The following is a 19,278-nucleotide window of genomic DNA, read 5'->3' as shown; positions in this document are numbered from 1 at the left end:
TCGGAGATTTCTGATAGCTGGTACCTTTCTATGTCTTATTTCTTCACCTTGGTAGTACAAAGTGTTGAGTTACTGTTATAAAAACTAGGAAGAAACACAGGACTTATTAACTGGTTTGTAAAATGGGCCAATTCTGAAAGCTTTCAGTGAAAAAAACCCTAGAAATGCAAGTGACCTGCTATTGTCAGAATATGGCCATATGTGAGTCAACATCTGTTATCTCCCACACACTGATTGCTTACAGCTGTTCCCTGATTGTTGCCAGAGTTTGCAATGACATTGTTGGCACCTTAACGTGCTGGGGACAAGGTCCTAGGGAGAGGTTGATGGAGGAGCTGTGGCTTGTTATTTTATATCTCTAGTTAATGCAGTAATGTAACCTAAAAGATAATGGGAAGAGCTCTATAACATATGCATTGAGTCTTGGGCCACAAATGGTTCATGGCAAGGCCAGGCCAGGCAGGTCACATCCTCCCTTCTACAGAGCACCTGCACATGGCAGAGGCAGCAGCAGCCCCTTGCAAAGGGCTTTTCCAAAGTAGCTTGACTGCTTGGAAAGTCAAATGTTTTTATAAAAACTCTTCTGAGAATAGCAGGGTGCTTCAGGACATGCTTAAACAACTGGTGACTTCCAGCTGATGATTTTGCTTTAATTTGGGATTCTCTCTCCACCACACATGGCTATTTGTGATACTATAATGGATCCCTAGTGGGAGGGAGCCTCACAGTACACATGTGAGTGTGACAGCAGGGAGAAGTGCCAGGCTGGCTCTTTACAGCCAGAAAACAAGAGTCCTTGGGAGAGAGTGGCTGTTCAGGGGCTTGTGGAAGCCACTGTAGCAGTTCCTGGACGTGCCTGCACCTGCAAGGAGCAGTTCAGTGCTCTGCTTGACTTGATGCCAATACTGACCTCTGAGTACACGTGCTCATCAGAGAATTGCTTCCCCCTGTTCAAAGCAGGCCTTTGCTATTCACCAAAGCATGAAAGAAGATGGCAATTAGGTGTAAGAGGCCTAAGGTTTCAGGAGGGTTGTGAAGGTAGGACAGATGTTCTCCTACAATGACTTCTCTTAGAGACCTGAACTATTTTATTGCTTACTGAGTTTTTTACACCAGGCTAGCACTGATTGCACAGAACAGCACCTCCTGCAGAGACACAGGCAGCCAGAGCCAACTTGCATCAAGCACCTGCAGTGGTGGACACACCTTCCTTTTCCAGCCCCTGCCATACCCCCAGCTTGCTTTTCTCTATACCACTTGATTAATTCCACTAGCACCTTTCCCCCTCAGGGTAGTAGTGAATGCCAGAAGGGGAATGTTTGTGCACAGCACTACAGAGGAAGAAGAGGTGTAGCAGAGGGAGAGAGCATCCCTCAGATCCCATTCTGAATGCCTGCATCCCAAAACAGGGGTGGAAGCTGCTTATACAGCACCTCTCAAGCTGCTTAAAGTTTAGTGGGCAGGTAGAACTACAGCTGCATGTTTTCAAAGGCTTTCAGGAAGATGTCCCAGAGAAGCTGTTTTCTCTTTCCATAACAAATAAACCCATGCAGGAAGCACTACTGAAGTTCTTTAGGCATAGTCATTTGACATGAGGGCCATTTAGCTGTAGAGAACTGTTTTATTCCATCAAATGCCCCCCCTGACACTTCAGTTCCAGTTATGGAAGGGACACAGAAGCACACAAAAACAAATGGGCATCATGGCTCTAGAAATTTATTTTTAGAGCATAGTGCTTCAACTACAATTAAAATACTTGAACAATTAAAAAATGCTACTGACTCAATACTAGAGCTGGACAACAAACTAAAATTGTTACTTTCATGCACTGACAGATACTAGTTTGCTCATGCCACTGAAGTAGGCTCGTTCTCGTTCACTCATCACTTCAAAATGCAGGGGTCGTCTACAGAAGTTGCATTCAGCTGAGGAGTGTGGTTTCAGCTCCAGACCAACATCCTTCCACGTAGCCAGCAGTTTTTCTGTTAAGAGAAGTTTATCAAGATCAAAGCTTAAGACTGGATTGCTTTAGAGAAGCAGAAGTGCCAGCATATTTATTCTCCTAACAAGTGAGCAGGGATAATAGGATTTCACTCTGACACAATCTACCTCTTGAAACAACTGGGCTGCAACTACGTCTCAGCTATCCTCATATCACCTCTCCTGACAGGATCAAGAAGGATCTACTTTCTCTGGACAGATCCATGTCTAAGACAAGCTAACAGCTTGGCTGAGGATAGCTGAGTTTGGGATCCACATAACATGTGAAGATTGGTTTGGACAATGCATGAGCACTGTCTGGGTACATGTCTGCACTGGTCTTGCACCCCTCTGCTCCAAGTCACGGTGCATTGCCCTTCACATCTCACACTCCAAGCAGGGAAGTGTGCAGAATGTGCGGCAGCAGTGGAAATACACTGTCCAGCTCATGACATCCAAAACTCAAGCATTTCCCAGTCTCATTTTTTGTACAAAGACTGCACAAACAGGCAGGATCCTCACTGCACTGATGCAGGAGTCCACTCACCGAGAAAATAACTCATCATCTGAGGGGTGTGGTGAGGTGTAGGGGCAATTCGGAGCAGCTCCTCTCCGCGGGGAACCGTTGGGTAGTTGATGGCTTGGACATAGATGCTGTGCTGGCTCATCAGCTTGTCACAGATCTCTGTATTTTTAGCAGCATCTGCAACCTGAAGTTCAAAATATTAAGTTACAAGATCAGACAAAAGATGAGAGTTGGTAAAATTGTCAGCCCAACTTAGCAAGCCGTAAGAATCCAATGGGGCTGGTAAGTGACATGTAGGTCAGAAAGGCTTAAGATCTGTGTTGCAGAGCACTCTGGGCATAAGAACATCACTGCAGCCTAGGCAGCTTAGCTGTTTGTAACCCAAATCTTTTCACTAGCTTGTAAGCAGTTTCCCTATTTTCTGTATAGTTACTGTATGAAACCCACAGTTTTTCCCCTGTATTTTATATTTACACCAGGCTTAAGCTTAAGCCAGACTCCTGGCACATCCCTGCTGAGCAACAGGGCGAGTTGGAACTTTGTGAAGGCAGTAACTAACACCTGCTGCTGTAACGTGCTCACAGACAGCAAAACGAGCACCACAGCCCTGTGCTAACAGCACCCCCAGTCCTCACCCTTATGGGAATGATGTGGCTGGGGCAGTGCACCACGGGCAGCCCTGCATCCATCAGCATCTGCCTCATGAGCTTGACGTTGCGCTGGTGCTGGCGCCTCAGCACCTGCCCCTCGGCGCTCTTCAGCGTCCGCACGGACTCCAGGGCCCCTGCCAGCAGCATGGGGGGCAGGGAGGTGGTGAAAATAAACCCGGCAGCGTACGAACGAACCGTGTCTATCAGAGAGCTGGTGCTGGAGATGTAGCCTCCCACACAGCCAAATGCTTTGCCTGAAGGAAAAAAATAAAAAATAAAAAGTAACTGGACTTAATTCTTTCCACCTATTGGAATGACTTGAAGTATTGGAGCTTTACACTTGCAGGAATGGGTTATTCTGACCACACACGTAATGCAGCATGGCATGCTCCAGCTCCTCTCTTGTATTTACTCAGCACATGGTACAGCTTTGTTTTTAAGCCAAATCTTGATAACATGGATCTAGTTACTGCACAGCAAGGACAGCTCATGCACCTCTCAAATACAACAAGTTTTGATTTTGGGGAAGACCGTACAAGCCCAATCATCAAGCAGGGACTTCAACAGTGACCCCATGCGATCAACACTAAGTCTCTCAGCAGATTTAAAATAATCTGTTTCAGAGATGCTAAAAATAGCCCGTGCTCCTAAGGAGCACAGAATGCTGTTACTGTGATTGTGCAGTTGATACCAGCCCTCCTTTCCAAATGTCTGGAGTGCAGAACACAGCCACAGGCAGAACTAGGGTGTCTGGTGAACGCTTCTGTTCCTATTAGGTTGTAACCCAGGACTTTTAAGTTCCAAAGGGCATGAACTTTCCTAATAAATTTTATTCATGTTTTGAAAGCTGTTGAAACAACCTTCCAATATGCAGCAGCAAACTTACTCCTGAGCCTGCATTCTACTCAGATAATAGCAGTTGCTTCAGTACTTGCCAAATCTCTTTACATAACTCCCCATCTCAGGTTTCTAGATTAGGAGCACTCCATTTCACATAAAGGAACTAAGTACTACTAAATATAGAGAACTGCTCTACTAGCATTCTCACCTGAATTTCTTTTTGCGTTGTATAACATGCCACTGGAGGACTTTTTGCTAGCTTGCTTAAAGGAAAACCCCATACAAAGCTACCATAATTATTTCTAAGGCAGTGTAAGTAGCTTAATAGAAGCTTTTCAAAAACTGTGGGGCACACTTAAATCCCTTGGGCTTTTTGAAAAATCCTAGGCCCCAGCAGCCCTTAGCAAGTTTATTTGACTAGACTGATTTTGAGTGGGTTAGCTCAGTTTGGCTGCTCAGCAGCTTTGTTGCCTCAGCTCCTGCAGAAGTGCCAGGCTGTGCATACCAAGCGTTCCAGAGATGATGTCCATCTTGTGCATGATCCCATCCCGGTCTCCTATCCCGCCTCCTCGGGCTCCATACAGCCCCACAGCATGCACTTCATCCACAAAGGTGATGGCCCCGTGCTCGTGGGCCACATCACACAGCTCTTCCAGAGGACAAACAGCACCTAGGAACCAAAACAGTTTAGGATTTTTTTGTATGACTAAATAAACCCCAGAAGTACCCCCAGACAACCCCTATAGCACTGTACACTTTGAAACCTAAAACACAGATGATTTGAGGACTAACTGCCCTAGAAACAGACAGGAGGCTTTGATGTCAACTTACCATCCATTGAGTGAACAGTTTCAAATGCAACAATTTTAGGGGTGGATGGATCAGACTTTTTCAACAGTTCTCGAAGATGGTTGACATCGTTATGGCGAAATACATGTTTTGGCACCCTGCTGTTACGGATCCCCTGGATCATGGAAGCATGGTTTCCAGAATCAGAGTAGATCTCACAACCTGAGGAAACAGCCCAGTTACATTCTAAGTACAGAAAGCATTAAGTGATTTCTAGAATTGCATTATGTATGGGAAGAATTCAGGAAACAAAGCTAGCTAGCTTGCTCTTGAAAGTAATGCTTTTGATCAAAAAAGCAAGTTACAGATCATGAAGTAAAAATAATATTTGAGGTTTATTTTAGGTGTTCAAATTAACACAAGAGCTTGAGAAAACAGTTCTCTCACTCTCCTAACTTCTGAAGAGAGAAGTTCACCCCTTCCAGTGGGAGGACACTAAATTCCCACTGCTTCATTCTCAGGTAGAGTTTAAATGCCAGAACAGAAGACTCTTGTCTAATTCCTCCAGCAGTTCCCAGTTCATAGATCTCAATCTCAGTAGGTTGATAGTATCATTTGTATTGAACATAACTTGAATATGGTATCAAAAGCAGCAAACCATACTCTGCCAATGGATATGGGTGAATCCTCACTTTGGACATCTACCCAACAGCTTGGGGCAGGGCTGTGTTTTTGTGGCAACAGAGATGCAATCTGAGATCTTACCTGGGAGCATTTTAGCTAGAGTGAAGAGAGTGGAGTCATTGGCTACAAAGCAAGATGAGAACAACAGTGCTGCATCTTTTCCATGGAGATCAGCTAGTTCTTTTTCCAAATCGACATGGAATTTACTTGTTCCTGATATGTTTCTTGTGCCTCCTGCTCCAGCACCGTGTTGTTTCAGTGTTTCCCTAAAGAGGTCCCAAGAGAGGAATTAGCATTGCTGTGGGACACACAGAAGAGTAAAGGATCATTGCTGAAAACATTCTGGTATATTATCAGGACTGCTCTAAAAAAAACTGGCAGCAAAAAAGCAGCTGTTGGGTCTTTGAGCGACCTGCACACTCAGGAGTCCAGTAAGGTCAGAAATCAGTGACCAAATACAGCTGCAATATACCATCCAGTTTATCTGGTAACATTTTGGGGCTTCTAAGGAAGATCCAAGGAGCACAATCAGTGACCAGTACACACAGTGCAGCCTTGGATCTAACACCAAGTGACCCACCCCAGCTCAAGAAACAAGTGTTGTCTTAACTACATACCCAGAATCACATCAGAAGCAACTTATGTACACGACAGAAATCAGCTTTCCAGAAGCCTTCCCACAAACACAGCTTGAAAACGCCTCTTAAGAACACAGCACTACTCACATAACTGCCCCACAGACACGAGGGTGCCGGCTCATGCCGAGGTAATCATTGCTGCACCACACAGACACCTCCTTTTTGGTGATCAGGGAATCAGTGTAGTCGTCTGCCATGGGGAAGATCTGTGCCTTCCGGTTCACCGTCTTGAACACTCGGTAGGTGTGATCCTTCTTCTTCTCATCGATCTTCTTCTCAAAGAACTGATCATACTGGAAGGTGGAGACAGCTGAAATGAGACAGAACCTTCAGCACACACAAAATCATCACAGCAGACCAGGCCTCTGGGGGTTTTGCCAGACATTCTTACATTTTGGCAAGTTATCCTGAAGCAGATGAGAGACACTTTCCGGTCTTTGCTTCAGCATAATATCCTTAAACTTCTTGAGCAAGCCACTCTGCTCTTCTCCCTCAGTCTCAATCTTTCTCACAGTGGAAGTACTTGGTATTTTGGCAAATTCTGTACCTACATTGTAATAAATTCCAGTGAGTTTGGTTTGAAGCAGAGTGAAGTAAGTTGAATTCAGCAAAGCAAGCATTTTAAATAAAACTGATATTTCAATCTTTAGGAAGGACATGCCCAAAACACCACATTGATCCTGCTAGGATCAACTATTTCAGTTGCTTGCAAATTTGCATTGGACAAGACAGAAGGATCAGCCTTGCTAATTAACCACAATACAACAGGCAATTTCCTTACAAGACATTTGGTTCATCATGACTCAGAGAGCCACACTACACAGCTATAGCATTTATCTGGAAGGATTGGTACACACTTAACTGAAGTCAGCTGCTTCCTTTTTGTTCTGTTAGCACAGATTTATTTTTTTAAAAACTATGCCACAGAAGGCAAACAGAAAAGTAAAATAAGCCTCCTGAGACAGGCAGCAAGGCTTTACTGATACTGCTGAAAAGTTCCTTCCTTTGAAGGACAGCCCTTCCGCACTACCACTGCAAGCCAGCCAACACCCTTTAGTTCCATAAACACAAAAATACAACCCAAAAACATTTTCCTGCTTTCAAGCTTGGATTTGTGCTGGTACTTGCCTGATGTCTTGACACTTTTCTCTGTCTTTGGATATGAAACTTTTGTCTAAACCAGCACCCTGGCAAAGCTCTCTTCAGATCTAAGCACCTGCTTGGGTGCGAGTGTAACAGCTTGACTCCCACATCTAGAGCCAGCCAGCACATCAAAATACAGCTCACGTTATTCCCACATCAAAATCCCCCAGGGAAACCCTGCCCAACGTCACAGGTGTGTCATTAACACATACATTCTCCAGCAGCTTTTTCCCCAGCAGTCTCCCATAAAAGTGCATCATTTCAGTGATGCCTGTCAGACCTGGCATGCTCCAGAGCCAAGTCAGGCACCAGCAGCTCTCGGGAGGAATCACTGCTTCAGTGCACAGAGAACATACCTTTCCTGTCCACCTGCATTTCCTGCACATCCTCCTGCAGCTCCAGGCTGGCTTTGCAGAAAACATTGCTGTTCTTGTGATTCATCTGAGCTGCCAGGAATGGGCATTTGGTAGCCGTACTCTGGCCAGCGCTGGCAGGTGGGTGGCCAGCGGGAGGCTGGGTTCCGTCTCCATTCTGCTGGGCTACTTCTTTTACATTTTTGGCCTCTGAAATGGGGGCAGAGAAGAGGAAACACTTCAGCCTCATCATTTCAATACACTAACTTTTTTGATCCATTACTTTCACAATTAATTTGGCAAGCCCCATTCAGAACTGTTTAACTGAGCAGTCGTATTTTATTTATACAAGCATAAAATCCCAGTAACACCCAAGGGACATCGGATTTAAGATGCCAGATCTAGCACTGTACCCTTTGAGGGCAAAAATACCTCTCTTTCACTCCCAATGGCAATATTTAAGGAAAAGATTTAAGGAAAGACTAGATGTGGCTCTAAGTGAAATGCTTTAGTTGACATGGTAGTGTTCAATTATAGGCTGGACTCGACCTCAGGGGTCTTTTCTAACCTGTGATTCTGCGATCTTTCCAGGAGTTCAGAGATTTTTCAGCCATACAGCTTCCTCTGCTGCAAGCCTCAGCTCCTTCCCCTGAGCGCCTGGGGAAGAATTCCCCAAGGAATGTTCCCGGGGGGCGTGAGCGGTCACTGTACAGTGAGAAACAGCACTCCGAGATCCAGGATCCCGGATCCCCACCCGGGGCTCGCCCAGGACGCCCCATCAGGCCGGTCCCCGATTCATGCCACGGTCACAAATTTCGTTACCGCGGACATTTCAAGGATTAAGCAACCTCTGCCTCAGCGCTGCCTATTCCAGAAGTTTCCCCCCGCGACATGCGATGTCTGTGGTTTTTTTTCCCCTTCAGGGGGCCCGTGACGCTCGGTTCGCTGCCGGGGCCGTACTCACCGCGGCGGCCCGCGGGGGTCTCCTCCTCCGCCTGCTGCCCGCGGGCGGCGGACGTGGCGAGGGCGCGGGCGGCCGGCGGGGCCGCCTCCATCATGCGCGGGCAATGCTGGGCGTACAGCAGCAGCGACGGCCCAGCCTTCTGCAGGAACGCCTGGGACACACGGGCCAGGAACGGGCAGCGCCGCACTACCGCTTCCATCCTCGCTGCCGGACGGGACACCGGAGGTGACGGCAAAGTGACACCGGCGGCGGGGAGGCGACACGGGGATGTGCTCCCGCACTGCCGCTTTTATAGCCCCGGGGGCGCGGCGCAGGCGCGGTGGGGCCGCGCAGGCGCGGGAAGGGACCGGGGGTGGCGCCCGGCCGCTCTGGGGTGCTCTGAGGGGCTGGAGGCGGCGTGAGGTTGTGGAGAGACCCCTGGGGTTGTGAGGGGCTGGAGGTGGCGTGAGGTTGTGGAGAGACCCCCGGGGTTGTGAGGGGCTGGAGGCGGCGTGAGGTTGTGGAGAGACCCCCCGGGGTTGTGAGGGGCTGGAGGCGGCGTGAGGTTGTGGAGAGACCCCCGGGGTTGTGAGGGGCAGGAGCGGGTGTGGACGCCATGCGGGAATAGGGGCGCTGTGAGGGTGTGGGGGAGGCTGAGCCGCTCCCGCAGCGCTGGGAGGGTACGGAGGGGGCTTGGGTACTGCCGGGGGTCTGTGAGGGGAGGCGGCAGCCGGCCCTGAGCGGGGGCTGTGTGGGCATGGTCCGCATGGGAAGCGCTGCTCGGGGTTTCCCCAGAGCTCCAGGCTGTGCAGTGCTTGTTTCCCAGAAGGTTCGGGGTCCCTTGATCCCAGGACGGGAGATTGGGGGTCACCTCAGCGCGCCCGTTCGTGGGAAAAGGCGAGCTCTGAGTCCGCTGTGCTGGGGGAAATCCAGCGCTGCTCGGACCCCTCTCGGTTGTCTTCCTAAATGCACCTCTGACTCCCTGCAGAGCCCATGCCCGGGGGCTCAGGTGGTGGTGGTGATTATACTGGACCCCTAGCACTTCTACAGCTGGAATGAATCTAACAACTCCTCTGCAGGTGATGCTCAGACTTTCACCACTGCATTTTTGCCGGGTTTTGATGGAAAGAACAACAGCAAGAAATTAAATTAAACCCTTCCTTTTCTGGTTTGCAATGGCCATTAGAACTTGTTTGCTTACAGGAGTATTTGGTGTGTGTGGGGGGTAAAAGGAGTTCTCCTTACGTGTGTGGCCATTCAAACCACAGTAATGCTACTTCCTGTAAACACTGACGGCTCAAGTGTGGAAAGAACGGAGAAGGAAAAACGACAACGCAATTTGTTCCCTCATCTTGTGAAACAATTTCACAGAAGACAGGAATTGGGTAGAAAACCAAAAGCTGTCCTGGGCACTTTGGGGCAGGAGTGGGTTTAGTAAGAGGAGTGGAGTTTGGAGAAGAGCTTTCTTAAAGGTCACTCTTGGCTCTTTCCTGCATGAAGTCACATTGTGTAGTTACTAGAAGGTGCTCATGTAGCGTGAATAGAAAAATACAGAGCCGTTGTAGGACGGTGGCTGCTGAACCCAAGTTTGGCTATTAAAAACACTTCTAAAAGTGTTGGTGTCTTAGTTTAGGGCAAATTAGGAAGGAAAACTCCAAATGGGGATTTCCCCAGGGAAATGCCCCTCCTCACTAACTGGTCCGGGAAAAGAAAAAATTCTTTAGAGAGAAGTGGAAAAAGCTGTTTATTTAACAGAAATTGAGTAGTATTAAATAATAAAACTTCTTGCTGTTCGATGGGATGGCAAATCTAGGAGGAAAAAAAAGTCCTTTTCATGTGGTGTAGCTCGGCTCGCTCAGGTTCTTATCAGTCTCTCCATCGCTGGAAAGTGCCGAGGCCCAGGCCCCGGTGGGCCACAGGCGTGAGCTCCCGGGGTTTGGCTGGGTGTTCAGTCCAGAGCAGGCTTGCACAGATCCAAGGAAATTGGGAAAAAAACAAAGAAAGTTCCAGGGAACTCCTCTGCCTCAGCTAGCTAGAACTAACTAAAAGCCAGAGAGAAGCTCTGTCCCGCTGTCTGTCCGTGCTGCAGACACCACAGTCCAGGAGTGGGATGTGTGAGAGTGATGTTTTTCTTTAACACAAACTGCGCACTTCTTCTTCCCCCTCTCTTGCTCTCAAAGCCAGTCTTAAAGGTGCAGAACTTAATATATAACATAAACCAGACGATTGGGGATACCAGTATCATAAAGTCACCCCAAGACAGTTGGTTAGCATTTAGATATTGCAGATTAATCTTTAGACAACTCCTCTGTCAGAGAGAGTTGTCTGGGGGACAACCAGCAGGGTATTTGCCTGACCCTCTTATTCACCATTGACTCACTTTGAGGATGCTGCATGCAGTTTGTAAACTTTGGGATCTGAGTAAGTTGGTCAGGAGGAGAACCTCATAGTCAAATGTCAGATTTCATGTCAGCTCCAGTGTGTTACAAAGTTCTGAGGCAGGAAATGGGACAGGGTTCTGCCCTCATGTACTACTTACAAAGCCCTGAAAAAGTTAGCTGGGGCTTTACAAGGCAGGGTATGGGATTTGGGTTTTAGTAGGGCTTTTGTATAGGTGTGTTTTAAGTACAGTTCATTTCTTGCTTATTAAAAATTTAAGACAATATTATTTAAGAAGTATCAATGTTCAGATCTTAACTCAGTATTTGTTAATGTAGTGCATCATTAATGTAATGCATTGTAATGCCTTGTTAAACCAGATATGTGCTAGTTTTAATTTGTTCTGTAGATAAATGATTAAAATAGGACAGTGGTATTTGACCTCAGCCTCTGTAGCAGTTATGAAAGCAGGAGGTCATTTGGTAGTACCAGGATAGTATTTTGAATTATTAGTTCAGTTGCTCATGAGGAATTTTTTTTTGTTTTTTTTCCCCCACAGCTGGGTTTTGGTTAGTGTTACATGCCTCAAGTATTTAGCAAAATAATAGTTCATTAGTACTTCAAGTTTAAAGACATCTGATCTGTATTTCAGATTACTGCTGTCTGTGTTCCCTGGAACATCAGCATTTGACTCTCTACCCTGAAGCTTTGTATCACATCAGTTACTCTAAAAATTGAGGGAGCATCATGGCATTCTAACTTGTGGGTAACAAGTGTCTTTAGAGCACAGTTAATGTGTCTGGGCCTAAGGGATCACTCCTGTGCTTCTGGGGTTAATTGCAGATTTAGCAACAGAAATCAAGTCCCATAAGCTTGATTTATAGTATGTTGAGGGTATTTTTCTTTCTCCTATTTTTCCCTTAACACTTGTCCGTGATACTTAGCTCAGAGGGAGCATGTGTTTTGTTGTAAGTGGCACCAGAGAAAGGTGTTGTGCAAATGAACACAAATCTGCTGCAAGAGGCTGCAGAGCTTGTGTGCCTGGACACCTGCCACAGCAGGTTAGATCCCTCAGAAATCTGATAATCTTTCTTCATCCTGGTAATCTGAACAGCAGCATCTAGCCACATTGTAGGGCTGAGGGATAAAGTACATTAGTCTGCGTGGTTGCTGGAATTCAGAGACTTGTGGGTTTGTATTCAGAAGTGCATGTGAAGCCTGAAGAGCATCTGCTTTTTACACAAACATCATTCAAGGCTGGCAGCTGAGACGGCGACCTTGGCTACGATATGGTGATCTCCAAATGGAGCCGAACTCTAGGCTTTCCTGTCAGACTCCCCTCCAATCTGTGCTGTTAATCAAACCCTACAGTAACACTTCTTTTGAAGCATGATTTTGGTGAATTTATTTAACCTTGTACACGACAGGAATTGCGCAGAGCAACGTAATGACGTTAACTTGACCCTGATCTTGGTGGGCTGCTGAAGGAACTGTTCTTGTCAGTGCACAGAGCTGGCTGGGAGCTGGGAAAAGTCAGGAAAAGAGGTGCCTTGTCAACTGCTCTGCCAGTGCTCTCTCTTTGGAAATACTGCCAGAGCTTACGTGTTGAAGGTGAAGTAAATACTAATAAAGCTGCTGTTAATTAAAATTTCTTAGGGCTTCAGTGGATTAATTAAACGGTGGTTAAGGATGTTAATTGTGGCAGTGTATTACCGCTGTCCTACAGGGCTCAGGAGAAACTGGCATGAGATGCCACACGAAGGCTGTTTGCCACACTGCAGGAGGAGGACAGTCTGCAGCAGGGCCAGTGGCAGCCCAGGAGGGAACAGGGAGCTCCTGCTGAGAGAAAAAGCAGGCTTAGACTGGGGAGAGGCAGCAGCTACAGCAGGCAGGGAGAAGGAAGTGTTGCTTGGCAGTATGGAAAGGGCAGAGTAACGTGATAAAGGAGGAAAAGGGTTTAAGCAGAGGGGATAGCACTGGTGTGAGGACAAATTTTTTCAGCTGGCCCTGATAAAATTTAGGCCAGAAGGTGAGTAGTTCCTTGCTGTGGCTGTGTTTTGGAGCAGCCTTTAGAGCTGGTCCCTGAGACCAGATGGATTGAGCAGAGGAAGCTCAATCTGCCTGAAAGGCCTGTGTGTTGCAGTGCAAGAGGAAGAGAAGGGAAGACTCTGAGCTATCCTGAGAGCCTCTGCTGATTTTAGTTGTCTGAAGCCCATTCTGTTCTGATGATTTGTCAGTTTCTCAGCTAAATAAATGTTAAGGGAAAACAAGGTTAAATTCCAGAAGCTTGGGTGGTGGGTGAGAAGTCACAGAAAGTGCTTCCCACAGAGAAACTGAAACAGGGAAAAATCCCCTGCCACAAGATCAAGTTGATGTGTGCAGATGTCTATGGATAGGTGAAGACGGTCTCTTTCCATGCTGCTGGTTACCATGTAGGGTCAGGTGTAAGTTACCTTGAATACTTTTCTCCCATCCATCTTCTCTCAAGCACGTTTGCCCATATATTCCTGGAAATAGAACTTGGTTCACAGGCTTGTAGCATTCATCTGCCCTTGCATTTGTCTGCAGGTAGCTCCTTTCATAGAATTTTCATGAAATTTATGCTTTGAAGAGAGCATTTAGATACTTAGCAGAAAAGAACAGAGCCCCTCTCCATTCAGCCTGTTCAAATGAAAGGCTATAACTGCACCATAATTAGTAACATCTAATCCCTTTTGTCCACTTTTGAAGTCAGGGCTGTGCATATTCCTAATTTTTTCCCATCCAGTCAGTGTCAGAGAGGGCAGGGCAGAAAAACAGTTCCCCCTCCCCATGCAGAAACCCCTGTCTATATTGAGATCTGAATTTTCTGAGGGAGTGGGTGTGATCCTGACATCTGGATTTAATCCAAACTCAGATTCCAGGCTTCATCTGAGAACTTCCACCTCCGGTCCTGAGACCAGCAGTTCTTAGAGAGGATTTAGTTTATTTACCTTTTAAGGCAAAATTGGAGCCTTGTTATAGCAGCTGCACAGTGACAGTTCTTCCAATGCTGAATTTCTTTAACACGTTTCCTGATCTGGAGCCAGTGTCTTCTTTGCATGACAGAACAGGAAATCTCATTTCTTTCTACGACCCTCTAAGCAGCAGAGAATTTGAGCAAGTTGGAGGAGCTGCTGGATGCTGAGGCTCGTGTGCAGAGTGGCTGGGCAGCACCCCTGTCTCACTGACATGGGCCAGGCAAGATTTGTACCCATCTCATACAAACAAGCATGAGTTGTTTTATTCCCTCCTGTGATGGATCTCTTAAAATTCGTGGACTGCTGGTGGCCCCTCACAAGGCTGTTGGGTCAGGACATTTTTCCTGTCTGCCAGACCCCAGGAGCTGCCCAGTGATGTGGAGGAGTTTGGTTTGCTGGCCAAGTCCCATCACAGGGGCGTGAGTCAGGCTCAGTCTGTGCAGTGGAAACTGTTGCCACCCTCATACAAGGTACCCTGCTGTCCCACTGAAGGGCACCTCCCCACACTGCTGCTGCAGTCCACAGCCCAGCTGATTAACACATCCAGCAGTGGCTTATCCTAAGTCCACAATATCTCCCTGATGTCTCTTCAGTTGCTTCAGATGTGGAAAACCACATAATAATCTTTTTTTTCATCTTGTATTGTTGTGTTTGTCTTGCTTTGTGCAGCACACGGCAGGAAATGATACACTAATCCTACCAGCTACTGTGAGCTTTGCTGCACTTGCCATGACTTGCCTCCACACCCTTGTTTCCTCTCTCACACAGTTTTCCTCCTTCTCTTAGAAAGAACCAATAGACCCCAACCAGTATACCTTTAGTTATGGTTATTGAAGTTATTCAGCCTGTCATTTTTCTTGCATATCTCAGCCCTCACTTCTCCTCATTAGGTACTCAGGGAAAGACAGCACCTTCTACATCCAGTTTAGGAGTTTGAAATGCTTCCTCTATTGAAGGTGTGAGAGGGTGGGGAAAGGACTTGGATCTTTAGTCAGAGCTCTCTATAGAAATCTGGAACTGGAGTTTCCAGAAAGGATTTGTAGTCTGCTCCTCTCTATATAGGAGGGACAGATGTCAGAGGAGAGAAGTGTGTGTCTCTTCTTTGAATTTAAATGCTTTAGGCCCAGAAAGACACTCAAGTTATGCTTGTGTAGTAAAGCATCTTTGCTATACCAGGTATCTGATGAGAGCCCCTAGTGCTGCTCATACCTATGCTACTGTGGGCTTTGGCAGGAAGGTGGAAGTCAAAACAGAATGGGGATTTGTCCAAGTCCTTGAAATCAAGAAACCAACACACAGCAGTGAAAAATGCTGTGCTGGAGCTTATGAGCTCTCTCCCTTAAAGCAATGTCAATGTTAGGAGTTTTCTGTCAAGAAGTTTGCTAGAAAGCAAGGAGCAGACCTTATTCTTTCTTTCCCTCTTGTTCTCTAAAAATGTGCTGGTTTTGGCTGGGATAGAGTTAGTTTTCTACATAGCAGCTTGTATAGTCTGTGCTTTGGATTTCAGATGAAAACAGCATCAATAACAGAGGGATGTTTTAGTCACTGCTGAACAGTGCTTGTGCAGTGTCAAGGGCTTTTCTGTTTCCTACACTGCCCTGCCTGCAAGTAAGCTGGGGGTGCACAAGAACTTGAGGGGAGACAACCCAACTGGGCAGAGGGATATTCCACACCATACGACATCAAAATCAGCAGTTAAACTGGAAGGGTGGATGTTGGCTGGGGCTGTCAGAGCTCAGGGACTGGCAGGACATCAGTCAATTGGTGGTAAGCAATTGTTTTCTTTTGCGTCACTTGTTTTCTCTCTATTACTTTTGTCCTCTTTTTTAGTTATTAAACTGACTTTATCTCAAGCCACAATTTTTTACACTTTCACCCTTCTGATTATCTCCTCCATCTGACAGAGTAGGGGCTGTGTGGGGATTTGGTGCCAACTGGTGTTAAATTACGACCAAAAACCATCTCTCTGACTTTTCTACCTGTCCCATGGGCCTGCCATGGACACCTGAGAAGGCAGTAGCATAATAAAACTGCCCTCACTTCTTCCTAGTCACCACAGACTCAGATTGATACAGGAAGTGAAATCCTTTGTATAAATCAATGTCCTTTTTTTTATTTTGTCAAAATGAAGATTCCCTGACTGGACAGTTTTTAATCAGTACTATCTCCTGCAGCCTTTACATGCTGCCTTTCTGTTCCCAGGTGTAGCAATACAAGTAAGATTGCCTTTTCAGCCTGGGAATAGGGATAAAGGCATCCAGTGAAGTCCTAATAGTCACAGTACACTACTAGTAAGGCTCGTTGTTGTGGTTCGTCTCAGCAGACTTGTTATTCTTTTATGCATCTGGTAATATAATTTCCTCTGCAAAGATCAGTGAAATTCAGTGAAGTAAGGAGTAGCATTTCAGAAAGAAATACCTGCTGATGATGTGAGAAGGTGGGGGAAAATTCCGCTCCTGACTAGAGCCAAGCTGGGCATTTCTGTGTAGGTGTTATCCCATGAATGAATACCCAGTGAGGCAACAGAATGCTGTTACTTGGGTGGCTTTTCTCCTTATCCAGTTATTCCATAGCTTGAGATATTGCTGGTTGTGAGACAGTTTTAAGTATTGTCTTAGAGAAAGCAAGCAGTACCACAGTAAAGTGTAAAGCAGTTTTGAGCTGTCATTATTTCCATCAATGGCCAAGGAAATTTATCATTTTAGAATTAGTTATAGTTAATATTAGATGCTATAGTTGTACAGTCAGAATTAGCTCCTTGCAAGAAATAATCCAAAGGGTTGAGGTGAAGTGACAAAGCAGTAGAGCAGAAGGATGCCTCACATTTAAGTAGAGGTTTTCCAGACATGAAAATAGCATGAAAGTGTGTGGTAACAGAGGGTATGAAACATCACAGAGCCAAATTCTCCTGTGAGTGGAAGAGTCTGTGTAATACCACAGCCCGTGTATACACCAGAAAAGTGGAAGGATGAGCTTATGGCCCTCTTGGGGTCCAACTTCAAATGCTTCCACCTCCCAGTGTGCATTCTGCCTATGGTGTTTGCTGTGCTGTTTTGCAATAGCTCTTGTTGCTTAACCTGTGAGATGCAAGACATACTGCTCCTCATTATGCACTGAAGATTACACATAAAGTTAGAGGGTGGTGATAAGGTATTAAAATGAGAAGAGTGTCAGCTATCTGGAAGAAGGGGCCTTGTGCTGAAATATTAAGGGAGGAAATTAGCACATTGTATCTCCAAATCTGAACTTGAAAGCAGCAGATCAGAGAAACTCTGTGACGTATTGAGATTATTGGAGTATACAAGGCTTCCATTCCTTGTTTGCTTTTGTACTGAACTCTCCCAAAAACCGCCAAGTGCTCTGTGTGCACTATCTTATAAACAGCCTCAGTCATGCAAAGCTCTGGACTCTACTTCCAAGGCTCCCAGGCCATTCTGCCTGCCAAGCAGCACAGGCGGTACCAGGAGCAGTGCAAGTGAGGGTGCCAGGACAGCTGGTGTCCTGGGAGGTTTCTTGGGGTACTGTGACCCTGCTGGCAGCCTTGTCTACACTGGTTCATTAGACCTGATGGTTCTGCAGCTGCTTTGAACATCATTCCAGCTGAGATCTGTGGGACTAGAGGACTCAAAGGAGTGAGCTGTCTCTGGCTTGGTGTGCTGAGCAAACCCACTTGTGTTGTGTTGGCTTGGGGTGGTGGTAATGGTGGGAAAATGTGTTGCTCTTGTGTCTCCAGGAGATGTGGTAAAGAACTGCAAGCTTTTTAGGTCTTCTTTTCAGGAATCTTGCTGCTTAACTGGGGATGAGGCATGTGCTCTCTCTTGGAAATTCATCTTGTCCCAGCCCAGGGCAAAGAAAATCAAAACTGATTCTAGAGAATGTCCTAAAAAGAGCTGGAAGAGCAAACATTACATAACATAACAAAAAGGTTGAGAGGGATCAGCCGAGACATTAAGATTCAAATGGCAAAAAAACAAACCTGAGGTTAAGTCATTCTCTTTACTTCTGTGCCTGGTTTCTCATATCACACTGACTGGAAGAGCAAACCAAGGGAGAGTGGAGGGTTACTGCTGGCTTAGCACTAGTGGTTGACCTGTGTGCTGTGGTTTTACAGAGAGATCTGATGATCTTATGGGACTTTTATAAGATAATTATAATTATCTTTAATTATATTTATATTATTTTATATATTTAATTGTAAAAGATAATTATAATTATCATTAGATAATCTAGTCTCTTCAGACTTTCAACCTAGAAATTCCTGCAGACATCCCACAAGCTTTTAGGTAAACTGGGGTGTAGTTCTGACAATTTAGTTTTGTACTTCCTTATCTTCTTTTTTAAAGACCTCTAGTCTTGAAAAGTCTCTGCTTCAAAGTTTAACTCGCAAAAGCAATTCAGAATTCATGTTCTCAAAAAGATGCATTGTGTTTTCACTGTGGAATTTAATAATGCATTAATTAATACAAAATAAGAATAATTCAGTGTTACTCCAGATGATCTGTTGTAAGACACCCCTTCTAGGCACTGGAAGGATGATTGATCACATAGGGAGGAAGTACTGAGCCCTGTGAGACTGAGGTATGGTGGCTCTGTGTGGAGAGAGATCTCGGGGCAAAGGATAACTGATGGTTCTTCAGCCATCAGTAGCACCAGAAAACTTTCAAATTAGCTCCACAAGGCTCTCGCTGGCAGTGGCTGAAGTGTTTCCCCAAAAGCCCTGATGGCAGTTTTGTATTTCTTTGTAGTTCTTTGGCACTTGGAAATCTCCAAATACAGCACAGATGATGCAGTGTTGCAGTGTTTAACAAGTAGAGGGGTGGTTGGGTTGCTTTGCAGTGTTTTTCCACAGCCCATTCACTATTTAAAGGTTAATTCTTCTGTCTCTGATGGAGTGTGCTGAGCAATCTCTGTGTCCAGGGCAGTGTGAGGTTGGGTTTTTTTGTCAAGCTGAATTTTGTGAGGCAACAATATCTTTCAAGAAGTAATATTTGGGAGAGATGCCGTGCTGGGCAATGCACACTTATTGGCCAGGCTCTGATGTGGAGCAGATTTCATCCACTCCCACCTGCAGCAAGAATGAGCCACTGTAGTGGAGGGTAGGATGCTTGAAAAGGGGACAGCCACTGTTTCAACCACAACACAGGAGCCAACAATTCTGATGAGTGAAGATGTGCAAACCTTCTGGATCTTTGTGCTCTCTAGTGCTGAAATCCAGAAGGATCTTCAGGGCTTGTGTAGCACCTGGCCTTGCACTTTGATTGGAAGAGGTAGAGAGGAGGCTGGTGCTTGGCAGAGCAAACAGCTGTGCTGTTCTTTGGGGGGTGTGGTGGGGGCAAGCTCTGAGTTCACTTGTG

The 19,278-nt window shown here is 46.0% G+C and overlaps 1 protein-coding gene across 1 annotated transcript; it reads right to left on the bottom strand.

Moving 5' to 3' along the window:
* Nucleotides 1–1,700: 1,700 nt before the first annotated feature.
* On the bottom strand, nt 1,701–8,846 carry ALAS1 (5'-aminolevulinate synthase 1). Its single transcript, XM_014251797.2, has 10 exons — nt 8,568–8,846; nt 7,607–7,813; nt 6,499–6,654; nt 6,195–6,417; nt 5,551–5,735; nt 4,828–5,007; nt 4,502–4,666; nt 3,142–3,410; nt 2,528–2,690; nt 1,701–1,982 (listed from the first exon to the last, which is right to left on the bottom strand). Exons 1-10 carry the CDS (start codon nt 8,764–8,766, stop codon nt 1,822–1,824), a joined length of 1,908 nt encoding a protein of 635 aa, XP_014107272.2. The 5' UTR covers nt 8,767–8,846; the 3' UTR covers nt 1,701–1,821.
* Between the last annotated feature and the right edge of the window lie 10,432 nt (nt 8,847–19,278).

This window comes from Pseudopodoces humilis, chromosome 13 (genome assembly GCF_049639895.1).
Source record: "Pseudopodoces humilis isolate 2021_Gansu_Grassland_sample_001 chromosome 13, ASM4963989v1, whole genome shotgun sequence".
NCBI classification, from domain to species: domain Eukaryota; kingdom Metazoa; phylum Chordata; class Aves; order Passeriformes; family Paridae; genus Pseudopodoces; species Pseudopodoces humilis.
The sequence above is the reverse complement of the archived record's forward strand: the minus strand, read 5'-3'. Positions and strand labels throughout refer to the sequence as shown.

Excerpts from the sequence above, each read along its gene's own strand:
- ALAS1 (XM_014251797.2), bottom strand. The coding sequence starts at position 8,766 with ATGGAAGCGGTAGTGCGGCGCTGCCCGTTCCTGGCCCGTGTGTCCCAG. Across the intron at positions 4,667-4,827 it reads AACTGTTCACTCAATGGATG|GTGCTGTTTGTCCTCTGGAA; the intron begins GTAAGTTGACAT and ends TTTGGTTCCTAG. Across the intron at positions 3,411-4,501 it reads CATCATCTCTGGAACGCTTG|GCAAAGCATTTGGCTGTGTG; the intron begins GTATGCACAGCC and ends TTTTTCCTTCAG.